The sequence below is a fragment of the Malaclemys terrapin genome, chromosome 1 (assembly GCF_027887155.1).
Source record: "Malaclemys terrapin pileata isolate rMalTer1 chromosome 1, rMalTer1.hap1, whole genome shotgun sequence".
Lineage (NCBI taxonomy): Eukaryota > Metazoa > Chordata > Testudines > Emydidae > Malaclemys > Malaclemys terrapin.
Genome location: NC_071505.1, coordinates 140,270,381 through 140,287,046, shown reverse-complemented (window position 1 = coordinate 140,287,046; position 16,666 = coordinate 140,270,381). Strand labels below are relative to the sequence as shown.

Here is a 16,666-nt window from a genome sequence, read left to right as displayed (position 1 = left end):
GATTCTAGCATTAAGTTCCCTATCAAGATAAAGTGAGCTGGTGATAATTGAGCTGAGATAGCAAAAATGATCCATGTTGTCCAGAGCTTCATTATTGACATAGATTTTAGGTGGAATATTGGTACCTTGTGACATGACAACTGTTTTCTTCATACTGATTACTATGCAAAACTTGGTGCATGCATCAGAAAACTTGTTCATCATGACCTGAAGTTCATCAGGTGAATTAGAGACGAATGCAGTAGCAGGAATGCAGGCCAAGGAAAAGAAGGGCCAGTGAGGGGGGAATAGAACTCAGGAATAGGTTCGAGTGTTTGGATAGCGAGGTGGAGGGGCAGCAGGTGGCGGCTAAAGGTGGGAGAGTGAGGAAGAAGAGAAGAGCGGCTAGTCCGAGAGAGAGAGGGGAGGAGTTGATGGAGACAGCACCAATTCTGGGCCCCGGGAGGATTCAGGAAGGCATAAGGGGGAGCATTAGGGAAGATAGGAACAGGCTCAGGTCAGGACTAGAGGGATTAGAGACTAGATTACTAGATGGCACTGTTGCCAGGCGAAGGCAGGTGTATGTAATTGGAGACTCATTACTGAGGAGATTGGACAGGCCTGTGACCAGGGCGGACCCGGAGAACAGAAGGGTGTGCTGTCTCCCGGGCGCAAAGATACGCGATGTGGACCTGCGGTTGAAAAGGATCCTAAAAGGAGCAGGTAAGAACCCCTTGATAATCCTTCATGTAGGAACGAATGACACGGCTAGGTTCTCGTTAGAGAGAATCAAGGGAGATTATGCCAGGCTGGGGAAGACGCTCAAGGAGATAGAGGCTCAGATTATCTTTAGTGGGATTCTGCCCGTTCCGAGGGAAGGGCAGCAAAGGGCTGATAGGATTGTGAGAATAAATACTTGGCTAAGGGAGTGGTGCTATAAGGAGGGCTTTGGGATGTATGGCCACTGGGAGGCTTTTGGGGACAGACACCTGTTCTCGCGGGATGGGCTTCACCTGAGTAGGGAAGGAAATAGACTTCTGGGAGGGAGGCTGGCTCATCTTATCAAAAGAGCTTTAAACTAGGAAGTTTGGGGAGATGGTTGGGAGATGCACAGTTAATCTCCACGCCAGATTCCAGTATGGAAAAGGTGAGTAAAATGAGAGGAGACATAGCCGGGGAGACGAGATTGGACATAGGAAGGACAGGGGGGACGGGCGCAAGGAGGCCCGCAACATATAGTGCTACTAATGGGAGACAGGCTAAACGACATACATTAGGGTGTTTATACACCAATGCGAGAAGCCTAGGTAATAAAATGGAGGAATTGGAGCTCTTGGTCCAAGAGCTGAAACCGGATATCGTAGGAATAACAGAAACGTGGTGGAATGACGGTCACGACTGGAACACAGGTATGGAGGGGTATACGCTGTTTAGGAAAGACCGGAACAAAGGTAAAGGTGGGGGGGTGGCATTGTATGTCAACAGTGAAATAAGCTGTAAAGAAATAATAGTGGATGGATTAGATAACACAGAGTCCGTCTGGGCAATACTCACACTGGGTAATAGGACTACTAGAGCCTCTCCGGGGATAGTGCTTGGAGTGTGCTATAGACCGCCGGGATCGACCCAGGATATGGATAAGGAACTATTTAATGTGTTTAGAGAAGTAATTACTAATAGAAACTGTGTAATTATGGGGGACTTTAACTTCCCGGATATAGATTGGGGCACAAACGCTAGTAGTAATAATAGGGCTCAGATGTTCCTAGATGTGCTTGCTGATCAATTCCTTCATCAAGTGGTAGCTGAACCGACGAGGGGGGAGGCCACTTTAGATTTGATTCTGGTAAGCAGTGAGGACCTCGTTGAGGAAGTGCTAGTGGGGGACAATTTGGGCTCCAGTGATCATGAGCTAATTCGGTTTAAAATACATGGGAGGAGTAACAGAATTAAGTCAAAGACTAGGGTTTATAATTTTAAAAAGGCCAATTTTAACAAATTAAGGGGACTGGTAAGGGAAGTGGATTGGGCAAACGTATTAAGGGATCTAAAGGCAGAAGAAGCCTGGGATTACTTCAAGTTAAAGATGCATGAGCTGTCGGAGGCCTGCATTCCAAAAAAGGGAAAAAGATTACAAAGCAGGAGATTTAGACCGAGCTGGATGAGCGACCGACTCAAAGGGGTGATTAGGAAAAAACAGAAAGCGTACAAAGAGTGGAAGAGGGGAGGGATTAGTAAAGAAACTTACCTTAGTGAAGTCCGAGAATGTAGAGATAGAGTGAGAAAGGCCAAAGGCCGTGTAGAGTTGGACCTAGCGAGGGGAATTAAAAGCAATAGTAAGAGGTTTTACAGCCACATAAATAGGAAGAAAGCAAAGAAAGAAGAAGTGGGACCGCTGAAGACTATTGCCGGAGAGGAGATTAAAGACAATCTAGGCATGGCGCAATATCTCAATGAATATTTTGCATCGGTGTTTAATGAGGCCAATGAAGGTATTAGGGATACTAGCACCACTACAGAGGGGCATTCGGGATGGGGGATTACCGTATTCGAGGTAGAAACAAAACTTGATTGCCTTAATGGGGCTAAGTCGGGAGGACCGGACGATCTTCATCCGAGAATATTGAAGGAATTGGCGCGGGAAATAGCAGGCCCGTTAGCGATAATATTTAATGAATCTGTAAACTCGGGGGTGGTCCCGTTAGACTGGAGAATAGCTAATGTGGTTCCTATTTTCAAGAAAGGGAAAAAAAGTGATCCGGGTAACTACAGGCCTGTTAGTTTAACATCTGTAGTGTGCAAGGTGTTAGAGAAAATTCTGAAAGAGAAACTAGTTGAGGACCTGGAGGTTAGTGGCAATTGCGATAAATTACAACATAGTTTTACGAAGGGCAGATCGTGCCAAACGAATCTGATCTCCTTCTTTGAGAAAGTAACGGATTTATTAGATAAGGGAAATGCGGTGGACCTAATATACCTGGATTTCAGTAAAGCGTTTGATACTGTACCCCATGAGGAATTATTGGTTAAACTGAAAAACATGGGGATCGATATGAAAATCCAGAGGTGGATAAGGAATTGGTTAATGGGGAGAATGCAGCGGGTCGTATTAAAGGGTGAACTGTCGGGTTGGAGGGAGGTTACTAGTGGAGTGCCTCAAGGTTCGGTTTTGGGACCCATTTTATTTAATCTATTTATAACTGACCTCGGGACCGATTGCAGGAGTGGGCTGATAAAGTTTGCGGATGATACGAAGGTGGGAGGCGTTGTAAATTCGGAGGAGGATAGGGATATCCTGCAGGGAGACTTGAATGAGCTTGTGAATTGGAGTATCAGAAATAGGATGAAATTTAATAGTAAAAAGTGTAAGGTAATGCATTTGGGGATGACTAATAACAATTTTAGTTACAAGATGGGGACGCATTGGTTAGAAGTAACGGAAGAGGAGAAGGACCTAGGGGTCCTCGTAGACCGCAGGATGACTATGAGTCGACAATGCGACGTGGCGGTGAAAAAAGCCAATGCTGTCTTGGGATGCATTAGGCGAGGTATATCTAGTAGGGATAAGGAGGTCCTGCTCCCGTTGTACAAGGCGCTGGTGAGACCTCACTTGGAGTACTGTGTGCAGTTCTGGTCTCCCATGTTTAAAAAAGATGAACTCAAACTGGAACGGGTGCAGAGAAGGGCCACTAGGATGATCAGAGGAATGGAAAACCTGTCGTATGAAAAGAGACTAGAGGAGCTTGGGTTGTTTAGTCTGACAAAGCGAAGGCTGAGGGGGGATATGATTGCTATCTTTAAATATATTAGAGGGATTAATACAAGGGAGGGAGAAGAATTATTCCAGCTTAGTACTAATGTGGATACGAGAACGAATGGATATAAACTGGCCGTGGGGAAGTTCAGGCTTGAAATTAGACGAAGGTTTTTGACCGTCAGAGGGGTGAAATATTGGAACGGCCTTCCGAGGGAAACGGTGGGGGCGACGGACCTGTCTGGTTTTAAGATTAAGTTAGATAAATTTATGGAGGGAATGGTTTAATGGTAAAACATAGTAGTCAAGGAAAACCAAACAATGGTAGGTAAATCATATAATGGCTGACAGGGGTCAGGCTGGTGACTCTTGCCTATATGCTCGGGGTCTGACTGATCGCCATTTTTGGGGTCAGGAAGGAATTTTCCTCCAGGGCAGATTGGCCGAGCCTCTGGAGGTTTTTCGCCTTCCTCCGCAGCATGGGGCAGGGATCTCTAGCAGGAGGGTCTCTGCCGATTGAAGTCACCTAAAACAGGATTGGGGACTTCAACAGCAGAGTCCAGGGAAGGGGTAGGGACGGTTTTATGGCCTGCAGCATGCAGGGGGTCAGACTAGATGATCATAATGGTCCCTTCTGACCTTAAAGTCTATGAGTCTATGAGTCTATGAGTAGCATCTGCAAAAAGCAGTTCCTGAATAGTGAGCTGGGTGACATGCCTTCTGGGTGACATGCCTTCTGTGACATGCCTTCTGGAATTGTCTGATGTTAAGCTGCTGTCCATCCTTGATTCAATTAGTATGCCAGATTGATCATTTCCAAAGGCATACTTCAGAAGAGCAGAGAAGAAGATGCCAAAGCCAGTGGGCGCTAAGATGCAGCCTTGCTTCATACCAGTATCAATACTAAAGTCAGATGATGTTTCATTTTCATACTGGATGGTTGCCTTCACTCCCTTGTGCAGGGTCGGCTCCAGGGTTTTTGCCGCTTTCTTCTTCGGTGGCAATTCGGCGGCAGGTCCTTCCCTCGGAGAGGGACCGAGGGACCTGCCGCTGAATTGCCACCGAAGAGCCCGACCTGCCACCCCTTCCCCTTGGCTGCCCCAAGCACCTGCTTGCTGGGCTGGTGCCTGGAGCCGGCCCCGCCCTTGTGGAGCTTTTTGAATAGGGATAGAACCTTTTGTGGTCAGCCAATTTTCAACAGGACCTTATAGATGCCATTCCTACTCTAACCATGTTGAAGACCTTTTGTAGGTCAATGAATGCTACATACATGGGTGCCTGTTGTTCATGGCTTTTTTTCTTGCAACAAGTACAATATGAAGGATATATCAGTCATGGAGCATCCAGCTCTGAACCCAAACTGGCTCTCAGGGTAGACTATGTCAACAAGGACTTGAAGTCTTTTCAAGAGGACCCTTGCAAGCACCTTGCCGACCATGCTGAGCAAAGATATCCCTCAATAGTTGTTGCTCTGCCCCTTGTGGGGAAATCTATATTTCCACACACCCTCAATGTTTTCCATTCCCCCGCCCCAATATCTCACTGAGGCAAGAACGCTTTGTAGTGGCTGGGAGCTGCGGGGTCCCTGCCCCCCCACGCAAGGCTGTTGCCCTTCACTGGAACCCTGAGGAGGGCCCCCTGAGGAGGCTGTCACTGAACCCTGCAGGGGGATCCTGAGGAGGCTGTTGCCTGTCACTGGAACCCTGCCGGGGCCCCGCTGGCTGTCAGCTCCAGTCCCGCAGAGGTGCAGAGATGAGCGCTGGACCAGGAGGACAGGCTGGAATGGCTTTCATGGCACACAAGACCAGGCTGGTCACCAGGGACCAGGGAGGAGTCCCGGTCCAGCCTTGTCTTGCCTTCCAGCCACTGCACGTCCCAGGAATGAAACCAGGCACAGGGAAGGAGCAGGAGCATGTGCACCAGCAGTCAGAGTGGGAAAGGGGATAGGACAGGTGGACATTGGTGCTCAGGGCACCAACTGCCAAAGAGGATGGGGGCACAGGGTGCCAGGCACTAGCTGCCAAGGGGGGGTCCACAGGGCACCAGCTGCCAAAGAACTGCCAAAAGAATGGCAGTAGGAACTACCAGTACACTACTTCCTAGCCTGATCCCCCCACCCCCATACCTCCACAAGTCTCAGTAGTTCCTTTTACTCCCCCTGCTATTCCTCTTCCCTCCCCCCATTCACAGAAAGCTCTCCATGGCCCATTCAGCATTTGCCACTCATGAATCACACAGGGAAAGGCACCAGCCAGATCCCCCCAGCTCCCGGCACTGTACCTCAGGAATATACCCTCTTGCTCTGCTCAAGACAAGCAATGCAAATTTATTGATTGGTTCACCACTTCATTGAATGAAAGTGGATATACACCAGCCTTTGGAAACCTGAGCAGATTACCAAACACTTCAGGCAAATTCACTGGTAAAGATAAACAGTTGAACAAATGTATTGACTACAAAAGATAGTTTTTAAGTGATTATAAGTTATAGGGAAAAGTAACAGTTAGTTACCAAAAGAAAATAAAACATAAGCAGGCAGTCTAAACTCTCAACCCTATTAGACTGGGTAACATCTAGATTAAGCAGCTTTTCTCGCCCCTCTAGATATTGCAGTCCTTAATATACAGGTTTGTCCATTAAACCTGGGCCAGCCTCTTCTGTTGGAGGTTGCTTTGTTCATTACCCATGATGTCATTTGTCTCCCTCCCATGTCACTGGCTTTTCTTTCCCTGCAGTGTTCCCTTCTAAGTGGGCTCTTAATTTAATCATGTTTCTGGGATTTTGGTACCTCAGGGTCTGGAAAGGTGGGGGTTTAGGGAGATCTTGAATATTGGCTGGCCCTTTGGAGAGCTGTCTCCCAACCCCAGGACTCTACATATGCAAAAAATCCAGCTCCCTTTTGGGGGTTACCCTGTGTTTCCTCCTCCCAGCACTGAGTCATTCTCTGGCCCCTTTTCCTTGAGGGCTGTGGTCTGTGCTATCTGTATGTTTACCCTTTGATCAGCTGCACCTTTTTCCAGCAGCTTTCCCATAACTGCTTTCTGTGTCTAACCAGTTTGGGGAAAAACACCTCCCTTCTGTCTGTCAGGTCATTTTTATGGTTGTCAAGCAATCTTGGAGTTGTAGATGTGTGTACATTATGTCATGAAGGCCAAAACTATAACTGGGTTCAGAAAACAATTATATAAATTCCTGGAGGATAAGTCCATCAGTGTCCAGGAATGCAACCCCATGTTCTAGGTGTCCCTAGCCTCTGACAGACAGAAGCTGGGAGTGGAAGACAGGGGATCACTAGATGACTGCCTGTACTGTTCATTCCCTCTGAAGCACCTGGCACTGGCCACTGTTGGAAGACAGGATACTGGGCTAGATGGGCCATTGATCTGAACCAGTAAGGCCATTCTTATGTTCAGTAAAAATTACAGTAGATTTTTGCCTTTGAGAAGGATTTACTATGAGATCGTATACTGCCCTTAGTGAATACTTTGGAACCAAATTCTACATACCAGCCATGACATGTGAAAAAGCACTAAGGGCTGGCTTGAGAGGCAAAATAACAGTTGAGAAAGGCAATCCCCACTGGTGGATCAAATAAAAATGAAGAAGTTTTGATACCAGGCCAGAAATCAGTCAGACTGGAAGTCATATGAGCCAACAGAATCAACATGTGCTATAAAAAGGAAAAGAAAAATTTAGAATTAAAATTTTCAAATTAAAAATTAAAAATCACTGTAAAAACATAGGAAGTGCTGTACTAAAACCACAGATGATTATTTGCTATTAAAATATTAAATAGCACAATGACATCCCTATGCACAATGTTGACAAATGTAAATGATGAAGTGCTAAAAGTAGTAATAATAATAAATACATATTTTAAAAAGTAAACAATTAGAAGGAGCAAGACACATTTTAAAATGGATTGCAAGAAAGGGAGTGCAATTCAGGGAATCACAGCACCAGCAAAGACAAATTTGTGAACTACTAGGAGACTTTATGCAGACATATAAACTGATGAGGGAATCTTTAAAATACTAAAACTGTGTAACACACAGGTTATTTTGGGAGGGGGTGTAAAATATTTCACTGACTCAAGTCTCCTTTAGCACCTCAGGACATTATATGTGAAAGAAAAGAGCTGCTGTGTCTAGGCAATAGGATGCCTTTAAGGACACAACGCTGGGAAGCAGGTGCTGAGAAGTAGAATCATAGAATCATAGAATATCAGAGTTGGAAGGGACATCAAGAGGTCATCTAGTCCAACCCCCTGCTCAAAGCAGGACCAATTCCCAGCTAAATCATCCCAGCCAGGGCTTTGTCAAGCCAGGCCTTAAAAACCTCCAAGGAAGGAGACTCCACCACCTCCCTAGGTAACGCATTCCAGTGTTTCACCACCCTCCTAGTGAAATAGTTTTTCCTGATATCCAACCTGGACCTCCCCCACTGCAACTTGAGACCATTGCTCCTTGTTCTGTCATCTGCCACCACTGAGAACAGCCGAGCTCCATCCTCTTTGGAACCCCCCTTCAGGTAGTTGTGGCTGCTATCAAATCCCCCCTCATTCTTCTCTTCTGGAGACTAAACAATCCCAGTTCCCTCAGCCTCTCCTCATAAGTCATGTGCTCCAGACCCCTAATCATTTTTGTTGCCCTCCGCTGGACTCTTTCCAATTTTTCCACATCCTTCTTGTAGTGTGGGGAGCAAAACTGGACACAGTATTCCAGATGAGGCCTCACCAATGTCGAATAAAGGGGAACGATCACGTTCCTTGATCTGCTGGCAATGCCCCTACTTATACAGCCCAAAATGCCGTTAGCCTTCTTGGCAACAAGAGCACACTGTTGACTCATATCCAGCTTCTCGTCCACTGTGACCCCTAGGTCCTTTTCTGCAGAACTGCTACCTAGCCATTCGGTCCCTAGTCTGTAGCAGTGCATGGGATTCTTCCATCCTAAGTGCAGGACTCTGCACTTGTCCTTGTTGAACCTCATCAGGTTTTTTTTGGCCCAATCCTCTAATTTGTCTAGGTCCCTCTGTATCCGATCCCTACCCTCTAGTGTATCTACCACGCCTCCTAGTTTAGTGTCATCTGCAAACTTGCTGAGAGTGCAGTCCACACCATCCTCCAGATCATTAATAAAGATATTAAACAAAACCGGCCCCATGACCGACCCTTGGGGCACTCCGCTTGAAACCGGCTGCCAACTAGAAATGGAGCCATTGATCACTACCCGTTGAGCCCGACGATCTAGCCAGCTTTCTATCCACCTTACAGTCCATTCATCCAGCCCATACTTCTTTAACTTGGCGGCAAGAATACTGTGGGAGACCGTATCAAAAGCTTTGCTAAAGTCAAGGAATAACACATCCACTGCTTTCCCCTCATCCACAGAGCCAGTTATCTCCTCATAGAAGGCAATTAGGTTAGTCAGGCACGACTTCCCCTTGGTGAATCCATGCTGACTGTTCTTGATCACTTTCCTTTCCTCTAAATGTTTCATAATTGATTCCTTGAGGACCTGCTCCATGATTTTTCCAGGGACTGAAGTGAGGCTGACTGGCCTGTAGTTCCCCGGATCCTCCTCCTTCCCTTTTTTAAAGATGGGCACTACATTAGCCTTTTTCCAGTCATCCGGGACCTCCCCCGATCGCCATGAGTTTTCAAAAATAATGGCTAATGGCTCTGCAATCTCACCCGCCAACTCCTTTAGCACCCTTGGATGCAGCGCATCCGGCCCCATGGACTTGTGCACGTCCAGTTTTTCTAAATAGTCCTGAACCTCTTCTTTCTCCACAGAGGGCTGGTCACCTTCTCCCCATGCTGTACTGCCCAGTGCAGCAATCTGGGAGCTGACCTTGTGTGTGAAGACAGGGGCAAAAAAAATCATTGAGTACATTAGCTTTTTCCACATCCTCCGTCACTAGGTTGCCTCCCTCATTCAGTAAGGGGCCCACACTTTCCTTGATTTTCTTCTTGTTGCTAACATACCTGTAGAAACCCTTCTTGTTACTCTTAACATCTCTTGCTAACTGCAACTCCAAGTGTGATTTGGCCTTCCTGATTTCACTCCTGCATGCCTGAGCAATATTTTTATACTCCTCCCTGGTCATTTGTCCAATCTTCCACTTCTTGTAAGCTTCTTTTTTGCGTTTAAGATCAGCAAGGATTTCACTGTTTAGCCAAGCTGGTCGCCTGCCATATTTACTATTTTCTGTACACATCGGGATGGTTTGTTCCTGCAACCTCAATAAGGATTCTTTAAAATACAGCCAGCTCTCCTGGACCCCTTTGCCCTTCATGTTATTCTCCCAGGGGATCCTGCCCATCTGTTCCCTGAGGGAGTCAAAGTCTGCTTTTCTGAAGTCCAGGGTCCGTATTCTGCTGCTCTCCTTTCTTCCTTGTGTCAGGATCCTGAACTCTACCATCTCATGGTCACTGCCTCCCAGATTCCCATCCACTTTTGCTTCCCCTACTAGTTCTTCCCTGTTTGTGAGTAGCAGGTCAAGAAAAGCTCTGCCCCTAGTTGGTTCCTCCACCACTTGCACCAGGAAATTGTCCCCTACACTTTCCAAAAATTTCCTGGATTGCCTGTGCACCGCTGTATTGCTCTCCCAGCAGATATCAGGGTGATTAAAGTCTCCCATGAGAACCAGGGCCTGCGATCTAGCAACTTCTGCTAGTTGCCAGAAGAAAGCCTCGTCCACCTCATCCCCCTGGTCTGGTGGTCTATAGCAGACTCCCACCATGACATCCCCCTTGTTGCTCACACTTCTCAACTTTATCCAGAGATTCTCAGGTTTTTCTGCAGTTTCATACCGGAGCTCTGAGCAGTCATACTCCTCTCTTACATACAACGCAACTCCCCCACCTTTTCTGCCCTGCCTGTCCTTCCTGAACAGTTTATATCCATCCATGACAGTACTCCAGTCATGTGAGTTATCCCACCAAGTCTCTGTTATTCCAATCACATCATAGTTCCCTGACTGTGCCAGGACTTCCAGTTCTCCCTGCTTGTTTCCCAGGCTTCTTGCATTTGTGTATAGGCACTTAAGATAACTCATCGATCGTCCCTCTTTCTCAGCATGGGACAGGAGTCCTCCCCTCTTGCACTCTCCTGCTTGTGCTTCCTCCCAGGATCCCATTTCCCCACTTACCTCAGGGCTTTGGTCTCCTTCCCCCGGTGAAACTAGTTTAAAGCCCTCCTCACTAGGTTAGCCAGCCTGCTGGCGAAGATGCTCTTCCCTCTCTTCGTTAGGTGGAGCCCGTCTCTGCCTAGCACTCCTCCTTCTTGGAACACCATCCCATGGTCGAAGAATCCAAAGCCTTCTCTCCGACACCACCTGCGTAGCCATTCGTTGACTTCCACGATTCGACGGTCTCTACCCCGGCCTTTTCCTTGCACAGGGAGGATGGACGAGAACACCACTTGCACCTCAAACTCCTTTATCCTTCTTCCCAGAGCCACGTAGTCTGCAGTAATCCGCTCAAGGTCATTCTTGGCAGTATCATTGGTGCCCACGTGGAGAAGCAGGAAGGGGTAGCGATCCGAGGGCTTGATGAGTCTCGGCAGTCTTTCCATCACATCGTGTATCCTAGCTCCTGGCAAGCAGCAGACCTCTCGGTTTTCCCGGTCGGGGCAGCAGATAGATGACTCAGTCCCCCTGAGGAGGGAGTCCCCGACCACCACCACTCTCCTCCTCCTCTTGGGAGTGGTGGTCGTGGAACCCCCAACCCTAGGACAGTGCATCTTTTGCCTTCCAATCGGTGGAGTCTCCTTCTGCTCTCTTCCCTCAGATGGGTCATCTAGTCCACTCTCCGCATTAGTACCTGTAGAGCGAACATGGAAACGATTGCTCACCTGTATCTCCATTGCTGGTGCATGGACGCTCCTCTTTCTCCTTCTGGAGGTCACATGCTGCCAAACCTCTTCACAATCCTTCTGTCCCTGCTGCGCCTGCTCTGAATCTTCAGAACATTGTGGCTGTAGAAGCATCTCCTGATGTCTGTCCAGGAAATCTTCATTTTCCCTTATGCAATGCAGAGTCGATACTCGTTTCTCCAGGCCTCGAACCTTCTCTTCCAATATGGAGACCAGCTTGCACTTTGTACAGACAAAGTCGCTTCTGTCCTGTGGAAGAAAGACAAACATGGCACAGCCTGTGCAGGTGACAACAGCTGATCGCTCACCTTCCATATCACCGTCCTCTTAAGAACTTCAACTGTTGCAGGAACTACTCAGAGAAACCTGCAGATAAAAGCCTCAGTGCGCTCTCCCCAAGCGAACTCCCAGGCAAACTCCCGCTGTTAGCCTCTGCTGTTCGCAGAGTACTGTCTCGTGAGAGGGGAAATAAAAAAGCCTCTCTGCCCTCCACCCTATTTCTGTAAACATGGAAGATGGCTCATCCCACCAGGGTAACTGTTACCCCCTCTGTGCATCCTTGTGCCAGGGATTTGCCCTCTGCCAGCGCCTGGCAGTGCCCAGGATTGCCAACTTTCTAATTGCACAATCCAAACACCCCTGCCCTGCCCCGCCTCGTTCCTTCTTCAAATCCCCGCCCCTGCCCCGTCCCTTCTCCAAGGCCCTGCCCCCACTCCCTCCATCCTCCCTCCCTCCATCGCTTGCTCTCCTCCCCCCCCCATTCACTTTCACCTGTCTGGGGCAGAGGGTCGGGGTGTGGGAAGGGGATGAGGACTCCAGCTGGGGGTGTGGGCTCTGGGATGGGACTGGGGATGAGGAGTTTGGGGTGCAGCAGAGGGCTCCGGGCTGGGGTAGAGGTGTAGGGGGGTATGGGCTCTGAGATAGGTGCTGGCTCCTGGTGGGGCCAGAAATAAGGGGTTCAGGGTGTGGGAGAGAGCTCTGGGCTGGGGTAGGGGGTTGGGGTGTGTGTGGGGGGGTGAGGACTCCAGCTGGTGGTGCAGGCTCTGGGGTGGGGCCAGGGATTAAGGTTTTGGGGTGCAGACGGAGAATCTGAGCTGGGGCTGAGGGGTTTGGAGTGCAGAAGGGGGTGAGGGCTCCGGCTGGGGGTGTGGACTCTGGGGTGGGGCCAGGGATGAGGGGTTTTGGGTGAAGGAGGGGGCTGGGGCAGGATGTTGGGGGAGTGTGGGCTCCAGGAGAGAGTTTGGGTGCGGGAGGGGACTCTGGGCTGGGGCAGAGGTTTGGGGTGTGGGAAGGAGCATGGGGTGCGGGGTCCCAGCAGTGCTTACCACAGCTCCCAGGAAGTGGCTGCCAGGTCCCTGCAGCCCCTAGATGCATGGGCTGCCAGGGAAGCTCTGTGCACTGCCCTCACCCCTTCAGGCGCCGCCCTGCAGCTCCCATTGGTTGCGGTTCCAGGCCAATGGAAGCTGTGGAGCTAGGGGCTGCAGAGACCTGGCGGACGCTTTCAGGATTTGCGTGGAACTAGGGCAGGCAGGGAGCTTGCCTTAGCCCCGGACCCCCGCTGCACCACCGACCGGACTTTTAATGGCCCGGTCGGCAGTGCCAACCGGAGCTGCCAGGGTCCCTTTTTGACCGGGTGTTCTAGTCGAAAACTGGATGCCTGGCAACCTTAGCAGTTCCTCACCCCTGGGCTTAACCCCAGCTCCTACCCCATTCCCTGATTTTGCTCCTCGGCTTCTCTCCTTGCCCCCTGCCTCCTGCACTGACTTTGCCCATCCCCCTCCTCCGATTTGCCCCTCTTTGCCCCCTTTTAGCCCCTGTAAACAGCAGGCAGCAGATTTTAATCACAAGTGAGGGCAAAGCAAGGGCAGTGGCTTTAAAAGATGTTACTGAGCATGCTTAGTCCATATGTGCTTGTTCAGTACAAGCCAAGCAGCAAATTCTGTCTGATAGCAGTTCTTGACATTACAGCTGTCTCCTGTGCCTACTGAGTTATGGCTCTGAGCAGGGCAGAAATTAGTGGTGATGTCCCTTGGGCTGGAATTGTGCTCTGAGGAACAGCAGCCTTAGGGGTGTGCAGATGTTCCAACCAGGTCCTTAATGTGTAAAGGAGAAGAAAGAAAAGTGGGAAATGAGCGAGGTGAGGTGAAGAGAGGAAAGGGGTAAAAGAGGGGAATGAGAGGAATGAGCAGTGAGGAGAGAAAGCAGAAGAGCACAGTAGGGAGAAATTATGTCCTACATCCAGCCAGAAATGGCTCCCATTGTCCAATTTCATCCCATTGAAGGGAGGAGGAAGAGAGGAGGGAATGAAAGAGGGAATTATGGAACAGAAAAGGGAGAGGGAGTATGGAGAAGAGAATGACAGTCCCTCCACAAAAGAATAAATGGACACAAATCGGACATCAGGAATGGTAACATACAAAAGCCAGTAAGTGAACACTTCAATCCCCCTGGTTATTCTATTACAGATTTAAAAGTCACTATCATTGAACAAAAAAACTTCAGAAACAGACTTCAAAGAGAAACAGCAGAACTAAAATTCATTTGCAAATTTAACACCATTAATCTGGGCTTGAATGGGGACTGGGAGTGGCTGGCTCATTACAGAAGCAGCTTTTCCTCTCTTGGAATTGACACCTCCTCATGTATTATTGGGAGTGGACTACATCCACCCTGATTGAATTGGCCCTGTCAGCACTGGTTCTCCACTTGCGAAGTAACTCCCTTCTCTCCATGTGTCAGTATATAATGCCTGCATCTGTAACTTTCACTTTATGCATCTGAAGAAGTGAGGTTTTTACTCATGAAAGCTTATGCCCAAATAAATCTGTTAGTCTTTAAGGTGCCACCAGACTCCTTGTTGTTTTTGTAGATACAGACTAACACGGCTACCCCCTGATACTTGAGAAGAGAATGAGTAAACTGAGGGAAGAGGAGAGAAAAGAGATGAAAAGTAAGAGAATGGACTAGAGAAAGGAAGGATGAAAGAACTCAGTGAGGGTGAAGAGAGATGATAAGGAAAGAGGAACAGAAAAATTTAGGAAGATGTAGGAGAAGAGATAAGGAGGGATAGAGGAGAGGAGCAGAAAACAGGAGAAAGAGGACAAGTGAGGAGGAGTAGAGATGAAGCTCTTAGAGCAGGATGCAGTGTTTCTGATACAAGACACAAAGCTGTGTGTGGGTGTGGGGGAAGAGAAGTCCTTTCCCTTTGCTAGGAGGTTTATGCAAAGCACTTTCAGCAGTTGAGTCATTGTGTGATTTTGCTTAGCACAGTAATATGTGCCTGAGTCTTGCACCTGGGCACTCTCTGTAGACAGAGACAGGACATAGTTTTTTGTCCCACTGCTCTGGAAGTGACCTTCAAATGGCTTCTCAACATTTGCATTGGAGCCTTCTATAGAAAACACCACCAGTTGCAGACTTGCGTCCTTCCCCACGGCCTGTTTGTACCAGTACATGGTCACGATTTGGGGTGTTGATAGAGAGCAGTTCAGTGTCAGTCGTTGTCCCTGAATGACCACCATGTCTGGGGGCTGACGGACGGCCCATCCTGTGAGGAAATGGAAATGAAATTAGATGTGGGTTTAATGTGATGAAATTGGGGGAAGGGCGGGGGGTTACTTTCTGGCTAGAGATCAGGAAACATTTCCAAAGGTGAGGGGTCTACCAGGGGATGGAAGCTTCATTACCTCCTTCATTTTATAACCTCACTGTAGACATCCTTAGAGAATATAACATTGGAAACTACCCCACAGGAACTGGGGATGGTGTGCAATGGGAAAAATGCCCTCTATAAACTGTCCCATCTCTATTGTCTCTGATAAGAGCGAACAGGTCTGTCCACTCATTTATGAGCTGTTGGTTAATTTAATGGATTTCAGTGGTGTTCACTTACCCAAAGGGGTCAGGACAACAATGAAGAGCAAACAGGGAACCATTGGGTACCTGCACGTCTGGCTGGGGATCTGTCTGAGACAGCTGCACATAGCCTGAGTCTGAGTCAGAACTTACAACCTCTGGCAGAGCTGGCAGAGACCGTGAGACAGGAAGTGATGAGAGAGCGAGAGAGTTTTGATAAGGGAGGGGGTAGGGAGATAGAGTGAGAATATTAAATGAGACAGCAGTTGAACAATGAATGACTGCAATAAATGTTAGCAGGAGATATGACCCACAGCTGTGTGTATGATCTTAATTGCTACTGTGGGGGTATTTGTTTGGAGAAGTAGAGGCATTTTGGGTGTTTATTTGTTTTCAGTTCAGTAACAGAACTAGGAGCTGGAGGAAAGAGACACCATGAGAGCCAAACAGTTTTTTCTCTGCTCACTCCCCTCTCGAGACTTCCACTAAACACGCAAGCTACAGAGAGATCACACAACATATCTTGGAGTTTGTTGTATGGGTTCATCACATTTTTCATGCCTCTGAGATCTGCCAATTCATATCACACAAGATCTGAACAGTCGGCAGCTAGGAATGGCTTCGTTCTCTACCAGAGCTAGACTGGAACCTGTTGTGTTATTCTCCACATGAACACAAGAAGAACTAGTGTTAAACAAAGAAATGACTTCATTTATAACTTTACATTCACTTGACAGCACAGTGCCTGCTCTCAGCTTTGGCAGGCAACTTTCTGATCACAGCAGCCTTCCAGTTCCAAATTATCTCGACATTTCTATGTGACGGTGAGAGTTTGAACTTTCCAACAACACCCTACGCTCTGTCACAACTATAGCTGCTGCTCCACACACCTGTGGCCTAGGGTCTTGAGTCTAATATTGTCTGCAACTATTCACTGCATTTCTAGCACCATGTGCACCAATGGAAGATAGCATTCCTGAGCTCACAAGGATGGACTGTTATAGCAGAAATAACACTATATGGGCAGCTCTTTCATAAGTGGTACACAGCAGTGGTGTTTTGTGAGCACTCATCCCCAAGTCAGCTGAGCATTTATTTTCTTAAACTTTGGATTCAGCTCAAGTGTTAAGGGATTTTATCTCCACTGGAGTTCAGGATGGCATTGCCTTTAGCCATCCTCCACACTCACTGTGTTTGT

At 48.1% G+C, this 16,666-nt stretch overlaps 1 gene segment (V, D, J or C); it reads right to left on the bottom strand.

The window, feature by feature from the left end:
- LOC128843759 (T-cell receptor beta-2 chain C region-like) overlaps positions 1-15,574 on the bottom strand; it is a 161,660-nt gene extending 146,086 nt beyond the window's left edge. The window contains 2 exon segments of the C gene segment in view: positions 14,867-15,160; positions 15,506-15,574. Of these exon segments, the coding sequence occupies positions 14,867-15,160; positions 15,506-15,548 (337 nt within the window).
- Between the last annotated feature and the right edge of the window lie 1,092 nt (positions 15,575-16,666).